This window comes from Odocoileus virginianus, chromosome 6 (genome assembly GCF_023699985.2).
Source record: "Odocoileus virginianus isolate 20LAN1187 ecotype Illinois chromosome 6, Ovbor_1.2, whole genome shotgun sequence".
Lineage (NCBI taxonomy): Eukaryota > Metazoa > Chordata > Mammalia > Artiodactyla > Cervidae > Odocoileus > Odocoileus virginianus.
Genome location: NC_069679.1, coordinates 17,012,606 through 17,034,964, shown reverse-complemented (window position 1 = coordinate 17,034,964; position 22,359 = coordinate 17,012,606). Strand labels below are relative to the sequence as shown.

The 22,359-nt window shown below is 37.8% G+C and overlaps 2 protein-coding genes and 1 pseudogene across 2 annotated transcripts; 1 reads left to right on the top strand and 2 right to left on the bottom strand.

The window, feature by feature from the left end:
• The first annotated feature begins 4,137 nt into the window (after nucleotides 1-4,137).
• On the top strand, nucleotides 4,138-5,085 carry LOC110133394 (olfactory receptor 11H7). Its single transcript, XM_020887273.2, has one exon. The coding sequence runs from the start codon at nucleotides 4,141-4,143 to the stop codon at nucleotides 5,083-5,085; it is 945 nt and encodes a 314-aa protein (XP_020742932.1). The 5' UTR covers nucleotides 4,138-4,140.
• An 8,817-nt stretch (nucleotides 5,086-13,902) lies between these two features.
• Nucleotides 13,903-15,888, bottom strand: LOC110127471 (polypeptide N-acetylgalactosaminyltransferase 1-like; annotated as a pseudogene).
• Nucleotides 15,889-17,804: 1,916 nt separating this feature from the next.
• On the bottom strand, nucleotides 17,805-18,749 carry LOC139035480 (olfactory receptor 11H6-like). Its single transcript, XM_070468510.1, has one exon. The coding sequence runs from the start codon at nucleotides 18,747-18,749 to the stop codon at nucleotides 17,805-17,807; it is 945 nt and encodes a 314-aa protein (XP_070324611.1).
• Between the last annotated feature and the right edge of the window lie 3,610 nt (nucleotides 18,750-22,359).

Below are 22,359 nucleotides of genomic sequence, written 5' to 3'. Positions count from 1 at the left end.
ATCAAAAACAGAGTATACTTCATACCTCTATCACTTACAGATAAAGTACAAACTCTTCTTCCTGACTTCCAAATGCTCACTCAATAGATATTCCATTCAGTCTTCTCTACTGCTTATCCACTAAGGCCCTGCACTTCACGCAGATCAATCTTCTTATTTTACCTTGAATAATCTTTTTCCTAAATGTGCATTTTTACTCAAACTGCTTCCTCCTAAATCAATTGTAACAACCCCATTACCACTGGCAGTATGGAGCAACCATGCCTTAAACATACTTTTGTCCTTCTCAGAAGGCTATCAGACAAAGTCTAAGAAAAATGTTTAGAGGGAATTATACCGATAACAAATTCCATTTTTGTGCCCAAACCCCATGCTGTGACAGGGAAATCAGAAACTAAAAGCCAATCTACCTAAAATGAGAGAACACCTCCTTAGCTATAGCCATACTGGGAATGAAATTAGGTGTCCATACGGAGAACAGGGAGATAGGCCCATTGGTGCTAGGTGATGAAGTACTCTAGTACAGTGTTTCTCAGACCTTTCCACCACCAAAGCATGTTTGGCACCTGTGGTCAGAAAACGTGGGGCATGTAGAGGCAATATTTCTTTTAAATTAAAAATTTATCTTAAAAATTATACTTTTTGTTTCATGGCATATACACATATTTGGCATAATACAAAATTATCTCCTCTGAGTAAAACTGTCCCTTCCTCAGAAGGTATTAATTAGGCACTCTTTGTAATCCCACAGCACAAAATCACATATACTTGCTTGAAAAATACAGACTTAAGAAGACCACAGTGTCCCCCCAGAGTCAATGTAGCAGGTTATTTCTAATAATCCCTATGAGCCAACCTACAAGAAATATTAATGAAACCTCCAGGCAAGAAGTAAGAAGGTCCTTAGGGGAAGCATGAAAAGTTATAGGATCATATTTAAGAAAGATAATTACAACATGGTCTGTAGGAAGCAGACCACCAGAATCTTATGGTGCACATCTTATTTGATGTGCATGAAGTTCTCACCCAGGGCTTCCACATTAAGACCAGTGAAGGAGAATCTATGGACTCCCCAGGGTGATCTAGGAAAGCATCCTTCTATTTAGGAGACATCTTCCCTGCTGGGTACTGACGCTATTATACACCACAGGTAGGCTTGTTTTCCTATACATCTGTACATATGATATACTCAAGAGATTGAGTATCAAAGAATATTGGTTTCTCTTTCAACTTAAGAACAACAACAAAAAAAAAATTCAGAGAATTTAGATCACCATGGAACTCACATTCTCCAAAATTAGCACAATAAAAGGTACCAGTCTTCCACATGTCTTTCCCTTTTTAGGAAGTGGCTGGGTCATCAGCAATGGTATGACTTTACTAGATACTTTGAACAAAATAGTATGGAACTAGCTCCATCCACTGGAGTTGAACCCAAGAGAAAATAAAAGTGGAGGGGTTTTCTTGGTATCCTCTCTTAGCTAGCTTCTCCACCTTTGTCCACTCATCTGCAACTTCAGGAAAAGTAGCATTAAGAAATTCTTCTAATAATAAAATCAGTGTACATGAAGACTGAGATTCACACAGGGTTTAATGGTTACTGTATTAAGTACTGCTTCTCATAATTATGTTGGAAATGATCTGTTAAATTCATTTACAACGTTTTCACTACAGGTGAGTGAGTTTTTTGTGAGGTCTTTTTTTTTTTTTTTATGTCAAAAAAAGCGGTCTGTAGCTCAAATACGTGAAGTTTGGAGTCATAGTCTGTGACTCAGACTGAATTCAAGGCATCTGTTGCTGCTGCTCCAGAGGTAAGTGGCTACTCTTTGTTTCACCACTTTCTTGTGTTGTTAAGAAGAGTGGACACTAGCTTAAAAAGCACCAGGTTCCAATAGGGGGGAGCCCTCCTTTCAAATGTCTCACCAAAATGGGCATCAATGCAAGTTAGTTTAGCTCTTCATAATCATCCCAGTTTAAAAAATTAAAAAGAATTTATCACCATCTTTCAATTTCCTTCTCCTCCTGGTTTCTTGTTCACAGGACTACAAACTGCTCTGACACAACCTGCTCAATGGGAAGCTCATGTTTGCTTTTAGATGAGGATTATAGTTCATTTTGTGCATTACTAATTTAATGAGCCTGCAACATCTATATCATTATAAATATGCTTATCTTTAAATAAGACATATATATTAAATATATAGCCTCACTGAATAGAAAGAATTTTTTTCTATTTGATTATGTTAAATGAATACTATAAATATTCTGTATATACCACTTCACTACTACTTTCATATACCACTTTACCAAAATTATTTTTAAGGAAAATTTCCTCTTATTAGTCAAAAAAACTAAAGATATCTTGTTAAAAGATGTCTAGAGATTTCATTATGTTAAAGCCATCATTATGATCTTTATTCTGAGTTGTGTTTGATTCTTAAAAAGATATCTTCTTTGATGATGATATTCTAAAGGAAATAGGGGCAAATTTTGGAATGTTGGTAAATAATTATTTTTAAAACATCTTCTATTCAATTGTTTTCTGTTATTTTGAAAATTGAGAGATATTGTTTAAATAAAGTGGGACTTCCTCGGTGGCCCAGTGGCTGAGATTCTGAGCTACCAATCCAGGGGAACCAGGTTCAACCCCTGGTCAGGGAACTAGACCCCCACATGCCACAACTAAGAGTTCTCATGCTGCAACTAAAGACCCTGCATGCTACAGCTAAGACCCAGTGCAGCCAAATAAATAAATATCTTTACATAACTAAATAAACAGACTAAAATACAATCTTTCAAATAGTGAATTTTAAGGGAAATTGTGACAGCAATAAGAGCTTTAGAAGAAAGTCTCTTGGATATTTTAATTTTTCTTTTTTTTGTAATACATCTCATATGTTATATTCATCCTTCAGTCCAGTCATTCAATATATCTGGCTCTTTGTGACCCCATGGACTGCAGCACACCAAGCCTCCCTGTCCATCACCATCTCCTGATTTATTTACTCAAACTCATGTCCATTGGGTCAATGATGCCACCCAACCATCTCATTCTCTGTCATCTCCTTCTCATCCTGCCTTCAATCTTTCCCAGCATCAGGGTCTTTTCAGATGAGTCAGTTCTTCTCATCAGGTGGCCAAAGTATTGGAGTTCCAACTTCAGTATCAGTCCTTCCAAAGAATATTCATCCTTAATGACATATATTTTAAGTGTATATGAAACCAGATAAATTAAGCATTAATCACTTAGTCACATCCGTCATATCTATTTGCGACCCCATAGACTGTGGCCCACCCAAGCTCCTTGGTCCATGGGATTTTCCAAGCAAGAATACTGGAATGGGTTGCCATACCTTTCTCCAGGGGATCTTTCCAACCCAGGAAATGAACCTGGGTCTCCTGCATTGCAGGCAGACTTATTACCATCTGAGCCACCAGGGAAGCCTTGTGATAAATTATCATGTGAAATATATCATAAGGGGGTGAATAATAATGACTTTCACTGTGAAAAATAAAGGATTAAATACTGAGTTATAAATAAGCCATGGTACAATATAAATGTCTTTAAATAGAAGATCGTAAAATATATAACTAATTTATAACCTGAATATTCTTTTTTATTTTCTTCTGGTATCATAGGGGAAAAGTGATAGAAAATCTCCTAATGGAAATAGTTCAAGAAAAAGAAAGAGAGAATCTGAAATAATAATGCCAGAGCTAAAATCACTGAAATCTGTAAGAATTGTCAGATTCAATCTATTTTTAAATGACAGCATATGTGTCCTTTCATTTTGAACTGAATGGCATTAATTGCCCTTATATATATGAAGCTTTTACTGAAAAAAAGAAGACATAGACAAGTAATTTTTATCTCTATTTCAAGATTTCTTTATTTGAAAGATGAAATTTAACAGATTTGGTCCACTGGCAAAGAAAGTTCAAGCAGCCGAGAATTACACATTTACAAAGAGTCAGGGCCAGAGGGCTTATTCAGAATAAGACAAGATTTACACAAGACATATTTTAGAATACTTGATACATTTTCCTGATTGAATCAAACTGCCTGTCCTAAGAAAAGTTTCAAATGCCTTAGCGGTAAAGTGAGTTGTCTATCTGTCTTCTTTTCACAGTCTGGGGACCATGAATAAGTCAGGAATATCTACTGTGACACAGTTTGTCTTGCTGGGCTTTCCCGGTCCCTGGAAAATGCAGATCATCTTCTTCTCAATGCTTCTGTTGGTCTACATCTTGACTCTAACTGGGAACATAGCTATCATTTGTGCTGTGAGGTGGGACCACCGACTCCATACCCCTATGTACGTGTTCCTGGCCAACTTCTCCTTCCTAGAGGTCTGGTATGTGACCTGCACAGTCCCCAATATGCTGGTCAATTTTCTTTCCAAAACCAAAACCATATCCTTCTCTGGTTGCTTCACTCAATTCTACTTCTTCTTTTCCCTGGGCACAACTGAATGCTTCTTCCTCTGTGTCATGGCTTATGATCGCTACCTTGCCATCTGTCGTCCACTGCACTATCCCACCATCATGACTGGGAAGCTCTGTGCCATTCTAGTGTCTCTTTGTTGGCTCACTGGTTTCTTAGGACATTCAGTTCCTATTCTCTTCATTTCTCAACTACCCTATTGTGGTCCCAACATCATTGATCACTTTCTGTGTGATGTGGACCCACTGATGGCATTGTCCTGTGCCACCTCACCCATAATAGAGCATGTATTCCATTCTGTGAGCTCTCTTATCATCATTCTGACCATTTTGTACATCCTTGGATCTTATACCTTGGTGCTCAGAGCTGTGCTTCGGGTTCCTTCTTCATCTGGGCGGCAAAAGGCCTTCTCTACCTGTGGATCCCACTTAATTGTTGTATCTCTGTTCTATGGAACCATTATGGTGATGTATGTGAGCCCCACATCTGGCAACTCAGTTGCTATGCATAAAATCATCACACTGATATACTCTGTAGTGACACCAGTCTTAAATCCCCTCATCTACAGCCTACGCAATAGGGACATGAAATTTGCCCTCCATCAGGTCCTCTGTGGAATGAGAATTATGCAAACTTCATGAAAAGGTTTTGTGAAACTCGATGACTCTCTTCTTGCAAGTGGTAAAATAATCTTCTTCTTCCAATCCAAAAGATTTGGTTCTATTCATAATCATCATGGTACTTTTGTGAACAGCAAGATTCATCACATATTTGATTACTTTCTGATGCACTTTTAGTTTCATAAATGTGGTTCCATAGGAAGAGACTGCCACCTGACCACATGGTAAAAATAACTCTTAAAAATTCTTAATATTTGCTTCCAGGAAGATTTCAAGTTTTTCAATGTGAAATCTCTGGCCACACAACTTTAAGAGATACAAATCAAATTGGTTATTTGCTTACATGGATGTCTAACACTTTGTTTAAAGGACACATAACACAGGGATTTCCCTGGTGGTCCAGTGGTTAAGACTCTGTGCTCCCAATGCAAGGGATCCAGGTTAGATTCCTCATCAGGGAACTAGATCCTGCATACTGCAACTAAAGATCCAGCACAGGGCAACAAAGATCCCAAGTGCCACAGCTAAGACCTGGCACAGCCATATAAATTTTTTAAAAGACACATAACTCAAAAGATGTCCATTGTCCTGAATTTTTGGCAAAACTCCACACATCACTGTTGGATACACTGAGATTATTAAGTCAGTGTTACAATTTTTAGTTCATCATCTTCATCGATAGTGTACAAGGGGAGGGCTAGAAGTTTGTTTGAAACTAGGAGTAAGAATATTGTTGGTGAGTTGTCAGTATGTAATCCTCATAAGGAAAATTAAAATTACATCAAGAGATCTACTCAGAGGGCTTGCCCTTGTCCACTGGAGTTTAAGAGACACATGTTCTGTCCCTAGTTCACACCTAGGAAAAAAAATGTAAAGACTATAGAAGAGCTAACTATGAGAGCAGAGTAGAAAGAACTGGGCTATAACTGGAGGAAACTGAATTCTCACCAATAATATCACAAATACAGAATTTTTTGGCCTAGTTGAAACTTATAGAAGGTAACAAATTTGAAACATCTTGAAAGAGATCCCTCCCAAAAGTACTACTTGGAGAAGTAAGGCAATCCCCAAAGTTAGTCTATATGGAATGGGTCACTAGAATCCAGAAATGAAAGAAATCATAAGTAGCCAGTCAATGAAGTATTGCCCACATCGGGGAACTACAGTTTAGGGTGCTCCCCTCCTCACCAAAAAAACAAACAAATCCATGAAATGAAAATTAACATACAAACTTTTGTCAAGCCTATAATACAGCAATACCAGTAAAGGAGAAGGCTTTCTACCATTACTTCTCTCCCCTCTCAAACTAAAGTAACCAGAGGCAGTATAGACACGTGGGAAGGGAGAAATGAAAGAGCAGAGGGGAAAAAAGCAGATCAAAAGAAGTAGAAGCCTGAGTCATACTGTCTTGAGGAATAAGTTTTAATTTGTACAAAAAAAAATTTTTGTATTTAAATTATTTATTTATTTTACTTTACAACATTGTATTGGTTTTGCCATACATTGACTTGAATCTGCCATGGGTGTATATGTGTTCCCCATCCTGAACCCCGCTCCCAACTCCCTCACCATCCCATCCCTCTGGGTCATCCCAGCATACTGTATCATGCATCAAACCTGGACTGGTACTTCATATCACATATGATAACTTACATGTTTCAATGCCATTCTCCCATATCATCCCCCCCTCGCCCTCTCCCACAGAGTCCAAAAGACTGTTCAATACATCTGTGCCTCTCTTGCTGTCTTGCATACAGGGTTATTGTTACCATCTTTCTAAATTCCATATATATGCGTTAGTATGTACAAAAAATTAAAATTTGGTTTCAGATTATACTTGGATTTTAAAAATCCATGTATTAATACTAAAAGTAATCAGAAAAACTATCATATTTGTCCAAGATAATACCCACAGGTGGAAACAAACAGAACATCCCAAAGTATTTGCAGTAGACATGGTCAGAAAAACTAAAGTTTATTTATGTTTATACCTCCCAATGTCCAAATCATCCCATTAAACAGTTACAAGTACAAATGTTTAAACATTGCTGTAGTTTAAAAATGGAATAAAACTCTCACCTGAAGACGAAAAGGTATCTCTTTGAAAGTCCTCCTGGGCAACTGGAGAGTACTATGCTTCAAAGGTGGGTAGAGGGATCTAAAAAAAGGTAGGAAAATGAATCAGAAAATGTGCTTAGAAAGCTACTAAAGATAGCTTGAAATATCCATCACAGTTCTGCCTTAATTGAGCCCCAATATTTTAATGACTCAGCTGAACTTATTAGCTGAAAAAGGAACAGAAATATTTTGTATAAAACTCAACAGGTCACAAGTATCCTACTGTTGCAACTTACTAGATGTTGAATGTGTATTTATATCTTTCATTAAGATTCAACTCACACATCACTTCCACCAGAAAAAACTTTCTAATATCCCCAGGTTCAACTATGTGTCCCTCTGTAATGCATCTAGAATACACCAGATCACACTCCCTCATTGTACTTGCAGATGCTTTGTGGTAAGTCTATTATGTGTTTGCGTCTCTTTCCTTAGACTGGAAGCCCTTTGAAGATAAGGACACTATTTTTCATTTTTATTCCCAGCATCAGCATGTTAACCAAGTGGTAAGCAGGTAGTGAAGAAACAGTTTTTGGAAATGGATGAGTGAACTAGTTCTTGATCAGTCCTCACTAGATTTAAATGTTTTAGTCACAAAGCTAACTAGTTATTTACATTTTTAATATTTAGGAAACTATTGGTTTTTAAAACTGCATTTTGATATGTGCTTTTATTACAAAATAATGTACAGGTGTCATAAATTTTTCAAACAATACATACAAGTGTAAAATTAAGGGTAAATGTTCCCATCCTTCTTTCTCACAATCCCATTTCCTACAAATAACAAGTTTAATACTGGTCAGTTTCTAACATACATAAGCATTCAAATGCATACGTATGTAATGGTTTTAATTTCTTTAAACTGATTATATTATATAAATATTTTTAATTCTCTTAAAATTTTATAACTTTCTAATCAAATGAATACAAACATATATTCCTCATAACTTAATATTGTCTTCTTTGTGAATAAACAGTAGGGCTCTCCTGGTGGCTCAGATGGTAAAGAATCTGCCTGCGATGTAGGAGACCCAGGTTCGATCCCTGGGTAGAGAAGATCCTCTGGAGAAGGAAATGGCAATCCACTCCAGTATTCTTGCCTGGAGAATTCCATTGACAGAAGAGTCTGGTGGGTTACAGTTACATCAATTTTTCCCCTATTGCTAGATTCATGTTTTAAACTGCCTTGTTCTCACATAGGTTCAAGATATTAAAAAAAAAAAAAAACAGTTCTAGAAAGGATCTTATTAGAGACAATAATAAATCTATCAAAAATCCATTTTTAAATTATATGATATGCCATGCATACATAAACATCTCTGTAATGTATAAAGAATTTTATAAGTTTAAAGAATATGAAATTCAGAAATATCTGTGAATTTCTTTATTCACAGTAGAAAAACATGGAATATTATCAACGTTTTATTAGCATCCTGTGAGCCTGTCACCAAAATCAATCTCCCTATGCAACAAAGGGGGAAAGAGAATTTTTGTATTAATTCTCTTAGTTTTTTTTAGCTTTACCACTCATCTCTCAATAAAAATGATAGAGCAGGGAACTTCAAAAACCCATTCCTCTACAGAGAAACTGAAAATACAGGCAAAAAATTATCAGAATCAGCTTTATTAAAATTCTGGAAGATATTCAAAAATTTGCAACAACCAAATGAATACTCATCAAAAAAAAAAAAAGGCAAACAAAACATGGTAGGAGAACCTTGTGACATTTTAGCTTACCTTCACCACATCCCCTTTGCCCAGATTGCCTCAGCTCAGAAGCATTTTAAAGATGGCAGGCCATATTCCTAGAAGGGATTCCTGGTTCCCGAGGAAACAGAATGGACCTCATTCTCAAAAGTTTCCTGTTTGTTTTGACCTATCTAGGGGTTCCCTGAACAAAACATTTCAACAGAGGGTTTGCCTTCATTTCACCTAACTTAGAATTCTTTCAGAGAAACATGGAGGATATTCCTCAAAAACATAAAAAGGCAAATTAACCAACTACTGCCACCCAGGGCAAAGGATATCAATTGAGACAAATATTAGACATACACGGGCTTTCATGGTTGTCTAGTGGTTAAGAATTCACCTTGCAATGCAGGGGACACCTGTTTGACCCCCAGTAGGGAAGATTTCAAATGCTGCATAGCAACTAAGCCCATGCCCCGCAACGAGAGGGGCCATCACAATGAGAAGCCCAGGCATCACAACCAGAGAGTAGCCCCCACTTACCACAACTAGAGAAAGCCCATGCACAGCAATGAAGACTCAGCAGCCAAAAATAAATAAATACATTTTATAAAAAATAAATAATAGCTGAAAACTTCCCAACCTAGGAAAGATATGGTCATCCAGCCACATGAAGCCAATAGGTCCCAAGACAGGTTCAACTCAGAGAGGAATTTACCCGTTCACCTATTGATGGACATTGGGCTGTTTCCAATCATTGGTCATTAGAAGTAAATGCTAGAAACATTTGTGTACAAGACTTTTTTGGGGATATCCATTTTTTCTTTTGGGTAAAAAACTAAGGGTGAAATTGCTTTATCAAATGGGACATGCATGCTTAACTTTGTAAGAAGCTATCAAACTGTCTGATCCAGAAATTTCACTCCAGGTATATCTAAAGGAAGCAAAAACACTAATTCTAAAAGATTAATGCAACCCAAATGTTCACAACAGCATTTACAATAACCAATATATAGAAGCAGACATGAGCACCCATCAACAGATGAATGAATAAAGAAGATGTGATACACACACACATGCACATACACACAATGAAATACCACCCAGCCATAAAGAAAATGAAATTTGGCCATTTTCAACATTGTATATGGATCTGGAGGTTATTAGGTTAGTGAAATAAGTCAAGACAGAGAAAGACAAATACTATATGTTATCATTTATATATGAAGCCTAAAAATAAAAGAAAAATGAATGAACACAACAGAAACAGACTCAATACATAGAACAAACTACAGTAGTGGTTATCAGTGGGGAGAGGGAAGGGGGAGGGGCAAGATAGTGGTAGGGTACAAACTTCTTTGTATAAGATAAATAAGCTACAAGGATATATTGTACAGCACAAGGAATTATAGCCAACATTTTATAATAACTTTAAATTAAGGATAATCTCTTTTATACCTGAAACATATAATTTTGTGAATAATTTCTATACTTCAATTTTTAAAATTCTTTATTTTATATTGGAATTTTTTGGAGAAGGAAATGGCAACCCACTCCAGTATTCTTGCCTGGAAAATCTCATAGACAGAGGAGCTTGGTGGGCTGCAGTCCATGGGGTCACAAAGAGTCAGGCACGACTGAGCGACTAACACTTAACAACACTTACATAGTTGCTTTACAATGCTGCATTAGTTTCAGGTGTACACCAAAGTGATTCAGTTATACATACACATATATCCATTCTTTTTCAGGTTCGTTTCCCATGTAGGTTATTATAGAATATTAAGTAGAGTTCCTTGTGCTATACAGTAGGTCCTTGTTGATTACCTGTATTATATATAGTAGTGTGTACACACCAATCCAAAATTCCTAATTTATCTCTTCCCCCACAGCACGTTTCTCCTTTGGTAACCATAAGTTTTTAAAGTCTGTAAGTCTGTTGCTATTTTGTAAATAAGTTCATTTGTACCATTTTTTAGATTCTATATATACGTGGTATCATATGATATGCCTCTGCCTGACTTCACTTAGTTTAATAATCTCTACATCTATCCATGTTTCTGTAAATGGCATTATTTTGTTCTTATTTATGGCTGAGTAACATTCCATTGTGTTTATGTACCACATCTTTTTTATCCATTCCTCTCTTGATGGACATTTATGCTACTTCCATGTCTTGGTTATTGTAAATAGTGCTGCATTGAGCATTGGTTACATGTATCTTTCTGATTTATGGTTTTCTCTGGATATATTCCCAGGAGTGAGACTGCTGAATCCTATGGCGGTGGTGTTAGTGGTTTAGTCTCTAAGTTGTGTCTGACTCTTGCAATCCCACAGACTGTAGCCTACCAGGCTCCTCTTTCCACGGGATTTCCCAGGCAAGAAAACTGGAGTGAGTTGCCATTTCCTTCTCCAAGGGATCTTCCCAATCCAAGGATCAAATTAGGATCTCCTGCATTGCAGGCAGTCTCCTACATTTGCAAGCGGATTCTTTACTGACTGAGCCACCAAGGAAGCTGAATCATATAGTAGTACTATTTTTAGTTTTTTTAAGGAACCTCCATACTGTTCTCCATAGTGGTTGTACCAATTTACATTCCCACCAACAGTGTAGGAGAGTTCCATTTTCTCCACACCAATACTGGTTTCCAACCCATGAACAAGTTATATTTTTACATTTATTTACCTTTCATGTCCCACAGCTATGTTTTTGGTCTCCATTCTATAGGTCTTTCATATCTTTTATCAGGTTTACCTTTGTCAGTGGAATTTTCCAGGTAAGAATACTCGGGTGGGTTGCAATTTCCTACTGCAAAATTCTTAATTTCTCATAGCTATTATTTTTTCATATCTTTTATCAAGGTTATCTCTATTTAATATTTTTGAAGCTACTGTAAATAGCAGTTTAATATATCAATTTCTGCCTGTCACTAGTACCTGTATATAGAATACAAGATATTTTTGTATAAGATTCTTTGATCTTAAAATCCTGCAAAATTCATGTTGACTTGAAACAAATAGACTGCCAGATATTTCTCCAGGAAAAAAAAAAGGAGTTTATTCAGAATCAGCCTAGAATTGCAATTCAGTGTCTGCAATCATGATGACCCACACCAGCTCCCTACATGGTCAAGGGAAGGAGAAGGCTACAGAAAACAGAGTCCATGGTTTTTCATGGGCTGAGTGCTTGCCAGGATAGAAGAGCAGGATAGAAGAGGAGCTTATCTTGTTGCTGGGCTCTACTACCGTGGCAAAGCAAGAAAGTTTCCCTTCTGGTTGCCTAACTCTGTTTCAATGAAGTTTATGTTTATTAATAGTTTACACTCACTTATTAATTCTAGTAGCCTTTTTTGTAGATTTCATTGAATTTTCTATATAGATTATCATTTCATAGTCAATGAAAAACAACATACTTCTATCAATGTAGATGCCATTTATTTCTTTTCTTTGTGTGATTGCACTAACACTTCCAATACAATATTGAATAGAAGTGGTAAGAACACACATTTTTGCCTTGTTTCTGAGTTAATGGGACAAGCTTTCAATTTCACCATTAAGTATTAATATAATGTTAGCTATTAGGTTTTCGAAAATGCTCTTTGCAGGTCAAAGAAGTTTCTTTTCAGGTCAATATAACTTTAATTGCTAATTATCTGTCTCTCTGACAAGAATGTAAGCTTCTCAAAGGCAGGGACCTGATCTTCTACACATACAGGAGGTCAATAATTGTCTTTAAATGAATGAATGAAATGTATCAACCCCAGATGCCAAGTGATTTTTTTTTAACATTTTCAGTCAGATTTTGTTAAAAAAAAAAAAAAAAACCAGCAGATCAACATTACAATTCAAGAACCTAATCTAAATATGCACTTGACAATGAAGCACGTCTGAATATGGAGTGAAAGAAGTTTTCAAAAAAACCATCAAACATACCATCACCAAATACCCAAATTATAAATCACTTCTGCAGGCCTTTTGTTGACTGGAATCATAAACAAAGAACAGAAGATTTATTGCTGTGAAAACAAATCTGTACTACAGTAGTATGAATCTTGGGTGTAAAGCATAATCAGTTGAATCAAGTTAGGAAGTTGAAACTCGAATTAGAAATTTGTGTTTGTGTGAGGAAAGCCTGTAAGCCAGTTGACTCACGAACAGCTGAGCTATCTAACTTGTTCAGTAAGACCAGACACCACTTTAAATCCCCATTTTTTGAAGGCAATTAAAAATTACAATTCTAACAGCCCACAAACCAAAAAAAAAAAACTGTAGAAAGCAATTAAAACTACATTCCAAGAGCCACTTTTTTCAGCTCAATTTCAGCACTCCAAGGGAAAAAAAAATCCATGACTATCACAGATGAAAACAGAATGAATGTTGTTGGAATCAGTTATTTTTCCCCACTGAGGTATAAAATCTATATAGAAATTTGATACTATACTATAACAAATTGTACTTCTCAGAGTTCTGCTTTAATTTCCTTTAAATCTTGTTTAATATAGTTTGTTTGTTAAATTGTGAAAATGTTTTCATGCTTCTGAATCTGGTTCCAGTTCTTTTTCATTTATTTTTATATCAGTATTTAGTATACTGTCTACCAGTTCTAATCAGAAAAAAATTCTTAGACATCTCTTCACTCAGGAGAAATCTCTAATGTGCAAGCAAACCATAAAAGGTACAGCTCTCTGGAAAGCACAGTTCATAGATTGTTTCAGTCTGAGTATTCTTTATGATGACTCTTAATGAACAACTCTTTCAATCTTGTAAACATCAACATGCATAGTCTCACTACTATGTAGCTGCATGTCCTTGGACAGGAAGGCTGGTTCACAGCTAGTGAAAGTGGGGGCAGTCTAAAATTTTAATGGTTGATAAACCTTACACCCTGCAGGAGGAAAGAACTTTTCCTTTTTTTGCTACTTAAGAATGTGACCAAAAAAAAAAAAAAGAATGTGACAGAAATGTATGCTGAGGTAGCCCAGTCAATCCTTATGTTTTCCTTTTTTTTTTTTTTTTTTTGCAAATTTGGTCTCAGAATATTTCTGGAAGGGCGACATTTCGAAGAAGCCACTGCTAGAACCAGCTTCCATTGCAGTCTCTGATCCTGGGCACATGGCTGTCCTCATCTGTGGCTTTATCCAGGCACTGGTTACTATTCACATGCTACAGGGTCAGTTTCACTGGGTCATACTCCCTAAGCTGGCTGCCTTTTAGGTGGTGGCATTTGAGCATTGTGACTGGGTCATTAAGTTTGGAGACATCCAAGCAAAGGTCATCTGTTCTAATTTATTTGTTGGCAGTGTAAGAGAAAACCTGATTACCTCCCATACCATGACAGTTAAATTCCAGCTTTTTCAATCTCTTTTCTAGCCGTGTTATCTAGACACTGATTTGTTTCCACATTTCGTATCTCTCCCAGAGAGAAATACTGATGTGAAATCTGAGAATCAGGATAAATATTCTCTAGGTACAAAGAGAATGGTCATCATTCGAGTTTGTGCCTTAGACCAAGTCTTGATGATATAGTTCCATAATCTACCTTTGTAACACCTGGAGAAATTATATAGAAGAAATTCTTGAATTCATCCATCCACACTTCTGCAAGTCGTCTGTTATTTTTATTGATACTCTGCCTCCTGGAAACATGCAAGGTGTAGCTTTCCAAAACACATGTCCAACACGTGAGCAAGTAACAGTCACCAAAGTTCTTCCACTGCCAAATCCTAAAGAAAATTTCTAGGTTTTCTCCTCCTCAAATATCCATTCCAGCATCATCTGTTCCAATTTCCTGAAACTAATCTCTGTCTGTAGAAAAAAGGCCTCCTGCCATTGTACGTGTTCTCACAGGAAGTCTGATCACCTTTCCTTCTGTCCATTTCTCTTTGGGGAAAGTGATACCAGCGAAAGTGGAGCTTCCAGTTGAATCCACCATAGGTCATGTCAGAACCTGCCATGCACTCAAAAGTATCATCACTGATCACATCTATGATAGGACAGACCACTGTCTTCCTGTCATGCTTGATCCTGGCTAAGAGAGGCTTCAGCCACCCCACTGTGCACTCACAGTGCACATCTAAAAAGGTGATCACTTCACCTTGAGACACAGCAGCCCCTCTTAACCCAGCTCTGATCAATCCAGAACGTTGCTCCATTTGAATGATGTGAACAGGTACTTTTAATTTTTCATGTAACTCTCTAGAGGTCTTTTCAAAAAGTCTCTTTCACTGGCATCATCTAGTAGAACAATTTCTTCTAGCATGTGTCTTGGTGAGCGATTAATGACGCTATGGACAGTTTGCAGAAGTGTGCTCCAAGCCTCATTTGTGGAAAACAATCACCACACTGGTTGTAAGAAGGTTATCTGGATCCACCTTTGTTTTACACCCTTCTAACCAAACATCCTTTAGTCCATCCTAAAGAAGATCAGTCCTGGGTGTTCATTGGAAGGACTGATGCTGAAGCTGAAACTCCAGTACTTTGGCCACCTCATGTGAAGAGCTGACTCATTGGAAAAGATCCTGATGCTGGGAGGGATTGGGGGCAGGAGGAGAAGGGGATGACAGGATGAGATGGCTGGATGGCATCACCGACTCGATAGACGTGTGTTTGAGTAAACTCCAGGAGTTTGTGATGGACAGGGAGGCTTGGCGTGCTGCGATTCATGGGATTGCAAGGAGTCAGACACGATAAGCGACTGAACTGAACTGAACCTAAAATCTGGTAAAGATCTGTTGAGTGAAATCATCTCACTTGCCATTAAATTGAACTGATTGGTTTTAAACATCTCCTTCATCTTTTCTTGATCCTCTTTAGGAATGACGACTTGTTTCCCCATTTCTCCAGGACCATCATGGGGCTTTTGTACTGGATCTAGAACATCCCCAGCAGGAAGTTCTCTCTCTTTTTTTCTTCATCACATTTGTTGCATTCACTGAAGTAAATCAGCAGGAACATATCTAGGAGTACCCAAATCCAGAAGGTGGCTAGGACCATCTTGTAGTATGCAAATTTTCTCATGCCACTTTAAGTCAAAGGCAAAATTTAAAAAAAAAAAAAAATATATATATATATATATATACACAAAGATCATGAAAATTATTCCAATCCAGTTTCATCAGAAGTCACTTTCATAACCCGAAGTGGCTTTTCAAGTGAATTTACATCCCAAATCCAAATGTCCCACATCTCCGGCTCATTCCTCAAGCGGCGGCGGCGGCGGCGGTTGCAGCGGTCCACAGGCCACGATACGGGCGCTACTCTCGGGCCACCATCCACCACGCCGCCTTCTCAGCCACGCAAGTCATTATTTTTGACCAAATGGTCAGGTCGAATTATCTGGACCTGTCATCAATTTCCTCTTCACCTTTCTTGTTTCAGCATCTTAAATATCACTGCCTTTTGCTCTCTATCTGCTTTTACCTTTTTTGGGGTGGTGCACTCACCTTCCTTCATGTGAAACTAACCCAATTTGTATAGCCACTACATGTTAATCTTTTTTCAATGTAAGCCTATTTCCAGGTATATTAATTATCTTGCACAGTTAGAAAAGATAAGAAAATGTACTATATTTCTTATTTTTAAATGGAGGGTTTAAAAAGAGGCAGGAAAAGAAACTTCTGCTACTGTCATGAGTGTTTGAGTCACCTATAGTATGCACCATAACTTTTTACACTTTGCCCAACCAACTAACATAAGATTTTTATTTCCCTGTCATGTATTTATTTTAAATAGTGACTATAAGATTAGTCTGTGAACTGGTGATGGTTTAGGTGTACCAGAATTTCTTGAGTAACATTAAACTAAGGATTTCCAGGGTCCACTTTAAAGATTCTGATTTAAGAAATTTGGCAAAAGGGTTGCATATCTATTCTTTTAAAAAGCTCCCAAAGTAATTATGAAACAGATTTGGGAGATAGTGCTTTAGACCATTATTAATCTTTTGGATGTCAATTAAGTAAAAATTTTGGCTCACTTTTTCTAATTTCCACTTTTATGGGTAAAAAGGTGTGAATGCTCTACTCTTCTGCAGGAGGAGAGCAGAGAGAACAGACATCTTCAGGCCAGAAAATCAAGTGTAAGAATGAATGCGCTTAACAGAGGACAAAAATGCATGAGGTCAGGAACCAGGTAGGTCGTCACCAATAAAAGCACTCCTGGAGACCAGGTTAGGAGAAGAGTCTAATGTCCAGACATCCAGGACATCTAATTCAAATTACCATCTACTAAATCTGACTTAGCAACAAGGTCTGATTTAGTTTAGTGTACTAATGTTACTGAATAGGCAGCAATAGATCATTTTGAGTCTTCATCTCTAGGTACAAATGAATAAAGACCTATTTTTAAATGAGGAGTTCAGTTCAGTTCAGTCACTCAGTTGTGTTGGACTCTTTGTGACCCCATGAACCGCAGCACGCCAGGCCTCCCTGTCCATCACCAACTCCTGGAGTCTACCCAAACCCATGTCCATTGAGTCGGTGATGCCATCCAACCATCTCGTCCTCTGTCGTCCCCTTCTCCTCCTGCCCTCAATCTTTCCCAGTATCAGGATCTTTTCAAATAAGTCAGCTCTTTGCATCAGGTGGCCAAAGTATTGGAGTTTCAGGTTCAGCATCAGTCCTTCCAATGAACACACCCAGGACTGATCTCCTTTAGGATGGACTGGTTGGATCTCCTTGCAGTCCAAGGAACTCTCAACAGTCTTCTCCAACACCACAGTTCAAAAGCATCAATTCTTCGGCCCTCAGCTTTCTTTATAGTCCAACGCTCACGTCCATATATGACCACTGGAAAAACCACGGCCTTGACTAGATGGACCTTTGTTGACAAAGTAATGTCTCTGCTTTTTAATATGCTATCTAGGTTGGTCATAACTTTCCTTCCAATGGGGAGTAGAAGTGAGTAAAAATTTCTGATCTTCATCCTCTCATGGTCTCTCACTCACTTTGACTAATTTTTGTGCACTTCTGAATTTTTGTCAATGCAGCCTTCATGTCCTTGTTCCGGAGACTGTAGATCAGTGGATTTACAAGTGGAGTCAAGGAGGAGTAGAACAATGTTACAATCTTCTGTATCCCAGCTGGATTTCCAGAAGTTGGGCTGATGTACATGACCATGAGAGTTCCATAAAACAGTGACACGACTACCAAGTGAGAACCACAAGTGGAGAAGGCCTTACGTCTGCCAGCAGCTGAAGGGACATGCAACACTGCTCTGAGAACCAGGGTATAAGACCCAAGAATGAAAAAGAAGGTGCTAAAGATAATAAGAGAGCTCAATATAGAACAGGAAAGCTCAATTCCAGGGGCAGGGATGCAGGACAGGGCCAGAAGGGGACCAGGGTCACAGACAAAATGGTCAATGGTATTGGGGCCACAAAAGGGGAGTTGAGTGATGAAATAGATAGGGACTGGATAGCAGAGGAAGGCTGTTACCCAGCAGAGGCCAACCAAGTTGATGCAGAGACGGCTGCTCATGATGGTAGGATAGTGGAGAGGTCGGCAGATGGCCAAGTATCGATCAAAAGCCATGAGGGGCAGCAAGAAGGTCTCGGTGGTGCCCATGGAGAAGAAGAAGTAAAACTGGAGGAAGCAGGCAGTGAAAGAGATGGTTTTGGTCTCAGACAGGAAGTTCCTTAACATAGTGGGAATGGTGGTGTTGATGTAACACATCTCCAGGAACGAGAAGTTGGCCAACAGAGTGTACATGGGAGTGTGGAGTCTGTGATCCAGCCTCACCGCAAAGACAATGGCCCCATTCCCCATCAGTGTCAGGATGTAGGACACAGAGAAGAGCACGAAGAGGAGGACTTGAACCTCTCTAGAGCAGGGAAAACTCAGGAGTATGAATTCGGTCACCGTGTTGACTCCCGACACATTCATGGCTTCCTAAGAGGTGGAGAGGAAAAAATGACAGTGACAAAGATGACTTTATTCTTCAATCCTCAGGAATACTTCCTCTTAAGAAGGTTCTAAAGCCCTCAAGATCCTGTTATTTTATTAAACAAATAATAACCTAAGTATACTACTGAAGACTGTCAAACTTTAAGAATGCTTGATATGATCTGACTTTGAATTTTGGACTTTCTCATTCCTCTTTCAGTATTTTCTCAGATACAGCAATGACAGGATCTTATGCAATAAGCAGCTTGCAGGTTAGTGACAATACTTACAAATGTAAGTAAGTGTGATAACCATGTATTTTTATCTATAGAATACAATATAAAAGATTCTTAATATTGGACACAGAATTTCAATTACTCGGATCTTTGGAATTACAAACTCCCAATTCCTGCTTCAGGGAATTCTTCACATCATTGTTTGTAGTTAAAGAAAAGTTTGAAGTCCAGAGACTTACATAAAGACTTCCATCTGGTCTCATCTTTTACTTACTGAATTAAAATATTCTTTAAAACTTTGGTCTAAGTTAAAACTCTATTTACAATTTTTTTTTAACATGAGCAATGTATCTGGTATATCACTTAAGGATTTTTGAGGTTTTTGCCTGAGGTGTCAGAATTCCCAGAAAGTCTCCTATTCTGGTTCAGGGACAGTTTCAGAAAATAACAAATACATACAATGCTATTGTCAATAGTTTGGTCATATTTATTTGCTTTCTGAATCCCCTTTGTTAGTGAGGGTCAGTTATTATTTGCGCCAAAATGACCAGAAGTGACATGACTGAGTCATGATGCTTATTCAGGAAAATATACACACAGAATACAGACCCAGACACTTTTAATAAAAGTTTTCCAGCTGAGAATGTTCATTAATGTATTAGTTATAACATTGATTACTTTCCATATCACATAAAGTTAGAGCTTTAAAAATAACCTTGATGATTGCAATTAGTGACACAATGCATAAGAGAAACTCAGAATTTGTCATATCACACTGCAAGGCTCCTATTCAGTCTGTGAACAGATCATGTATGGCAGAGCAATGCTGTGAAGAATTCCCTGAAGCAGGAATTGGGAGTTACCCAGAAGCCAAAGTAACCTTGAGAAAAGGGTAAAAATAGCAAGAAGCATTTGGTGCTAATGTGTAGGAGGATTCCAATGTCTTTAGAAACCAACTGGGAGTGAACTCCCCAATCTGGGTTGCCCAATCATCGCCTTTCTCTCCCTCCTTGCAGCAGAGACCATAGGCTCTGTGGCAGAGCCAAACACAGCTAATAACAGGGAGGGCTTAAGTTTTTCTGTCCTGCTCCTCATAACTGCTTTGCCAGTTATTTCCAGATGTCACTTTGCTAACAACTTTTTCCCCCCAAAGGCTCTGACTGGGTACACCTCCTTGATTAATAAGGACAAAATTTACATATGGTTGAGGTTCCTTCCTCATCTTCAGCCCTCTCATTTCCCTTTTTCCCAGCCCTCTTAGTTGTAAGGATGAGTCTCTTTACATTAATTCATATATCTTGAGGTGTCACTATTTTTACGGTCACACAAAAGAAGGCAGAGCTAAAAAGCACACTTAGGGTTGTCTTATACTTGTACCTCTTCTGAACCCATCTCCTCGTAGAATTCATGAGTTTGACTTCTCATCTTCTGTTTTTGCTGCAGCAAAAGGCAGGCAAGATGAAGGGCATGCCATGCTTGGGAGCCAACAGCCCAGAGAGTGAGTTAACCTTGCTGGACACTGATACTGGTTTGGAGAGAAATTGGCATATTTGCTGCACAAGAACGACTTGTCTTTGTTGCTCTGAAACCCATTATATTCCTCCAAAGGGCTATAGTCTTCTATGAATTCCAAAAGTGATAATTTATGAGGAAAGATTGTCAATAACATTCCATATACTCCCTCCCCTCAGGAGTCCACTAATTGGGACCTTTGAGACCCAGTTTCTCCAGTGGTGAGGGATCATCTCATGCTACTTTTAGAGCAGATGTTTATTTTGTCCTAAGGGCAGGTTACTCTCATGATGGTGCAAACACTGAAGCAACACTAGCTTAAACACAAGGTTTGTGTTTATCTTATTCCTTTACATTTCTTTTATTCATTTTTGAGGCAGGCTGTGTGAAAGTTTGGAATTCTTATTTGTCAATATCAGAGTTACGTCATTCGAGTTCTCATTCTCTTTCCTATTGACCCACTCAATAGTTTGAAAAGGATTGTTCCCTTTTTTTGGTAAAAGGTTTTCTCTCCTGGGCCACCTTTGTGCTTCTAGCATGATATTGGTAAGTAAATATTTCATGTTGAACAGGACCCAGAAACAGAGACCATGGTGCAAGTGGTGAGATGCCAAATTTCTAGAAGATACCTCCCCATCTAGCCCTTTATAGTATTTCAAGCTATGCTCAGCAGGTGTCCCTAAAAGCTGGCATAACTGTTGACATTTTCTTGCTTCTTTCAAGATAAAGCATTCCTGAGAGAAATGACTCAAATTTTTGGACCCGTTTCTTTTCTTTCTTATTGAAGTATAATTGACATATAACACTATATTAATTTCAGGTGTACATTATAATGGTTTAATAGTTGTATGTATTACAAAATAATTGCCACAATGTCTACTTCACATCCATCACTGTATAGAGTTATAAAAATGTTCTTTTAATTTATTTATTTTTTAATTGAAGGGTAATTGCTTTATAGAATTTTGTTTTCTGTCAAACATCAACATGAATCAGCCATAGGTGTACATATGTCCCCTTCCTTCTTGAACCTCCCTCCCCATCCCACCCCTCTAGGTTGATGCAGATGAGTTCTCTGAGACATCCAGCAAATTCCCATTGGCTATCTATTTTACACATGGTTAATGTAAGTTTCCGTGTTACTCTTTCCACACATCTCACCCTCTCCTCCCCTCTCCCTGTGTCCAAAAGTCTGTTCTCTGTGTTTCTCCATTGCTGCCTTATAAATAAATTCATCAGTATCATCTTTCTTGATTCCATATATATGCATTAGTGTACAATATTTATCTTTCTCTTTCTTACTTCACTCTGTATAAAAGGCTCTAGGTCCATCCACCTCATTAGAACTGATTCAAATGCATTCCTTTTTATAAAATGTTTTCCTGTTATGAGAATTTTTTTAAGATCTATTCTCTTAAAAATTTTTCAAATATGCAATAAGTATTCTTAACTAAGTCACTATGCTATATATTACATACCCAGGACTTATTTTATAACTGGAAGTTTGTACCTTTTGACTCTCTTTACCCATCTCACCACCCCACCTCAAACCTCTGGCAACCACCGATCTGTTCTCTGTATCTATGAGCTTGGTTTGGGACAGGGGGTGGGTATTTTGGGGGTTTTTAGGACCACATATAAATGAGGTAACATTTGTCTTTCTCTGTCTGACTTATTTCATTCAGTATAGTGCCCTCAGGGTCGGTCCATGTTGTTGAAAACACAAGACTTCATTCTTTCTATGGCTGAATAATATTCCACTGTATATACATATACATAAACATCTTCTTTATCCATTCATATGTTGATAAACACTTAAACTGTTTCTATAAGTTGGCTATTGTAAATAATGATCCAATGAT

Excerpts from the sequence above, each read along its gene's own strand:
- LOC110133394 (XM_020887273.2), top strand. The coding sequence starts at position 4,141 with ATGAATAAGTCAGGAATATCTACTGTGACACAGTTTGTCTTGCTGGGC.
- LOC139035480 (XM_070468510.1), bottom strand. The coding sequence starts at position 18,749 with ATGAATGTGTCGGGAGTCAACACGGTGACCGAATTCATACTCCTGAGT.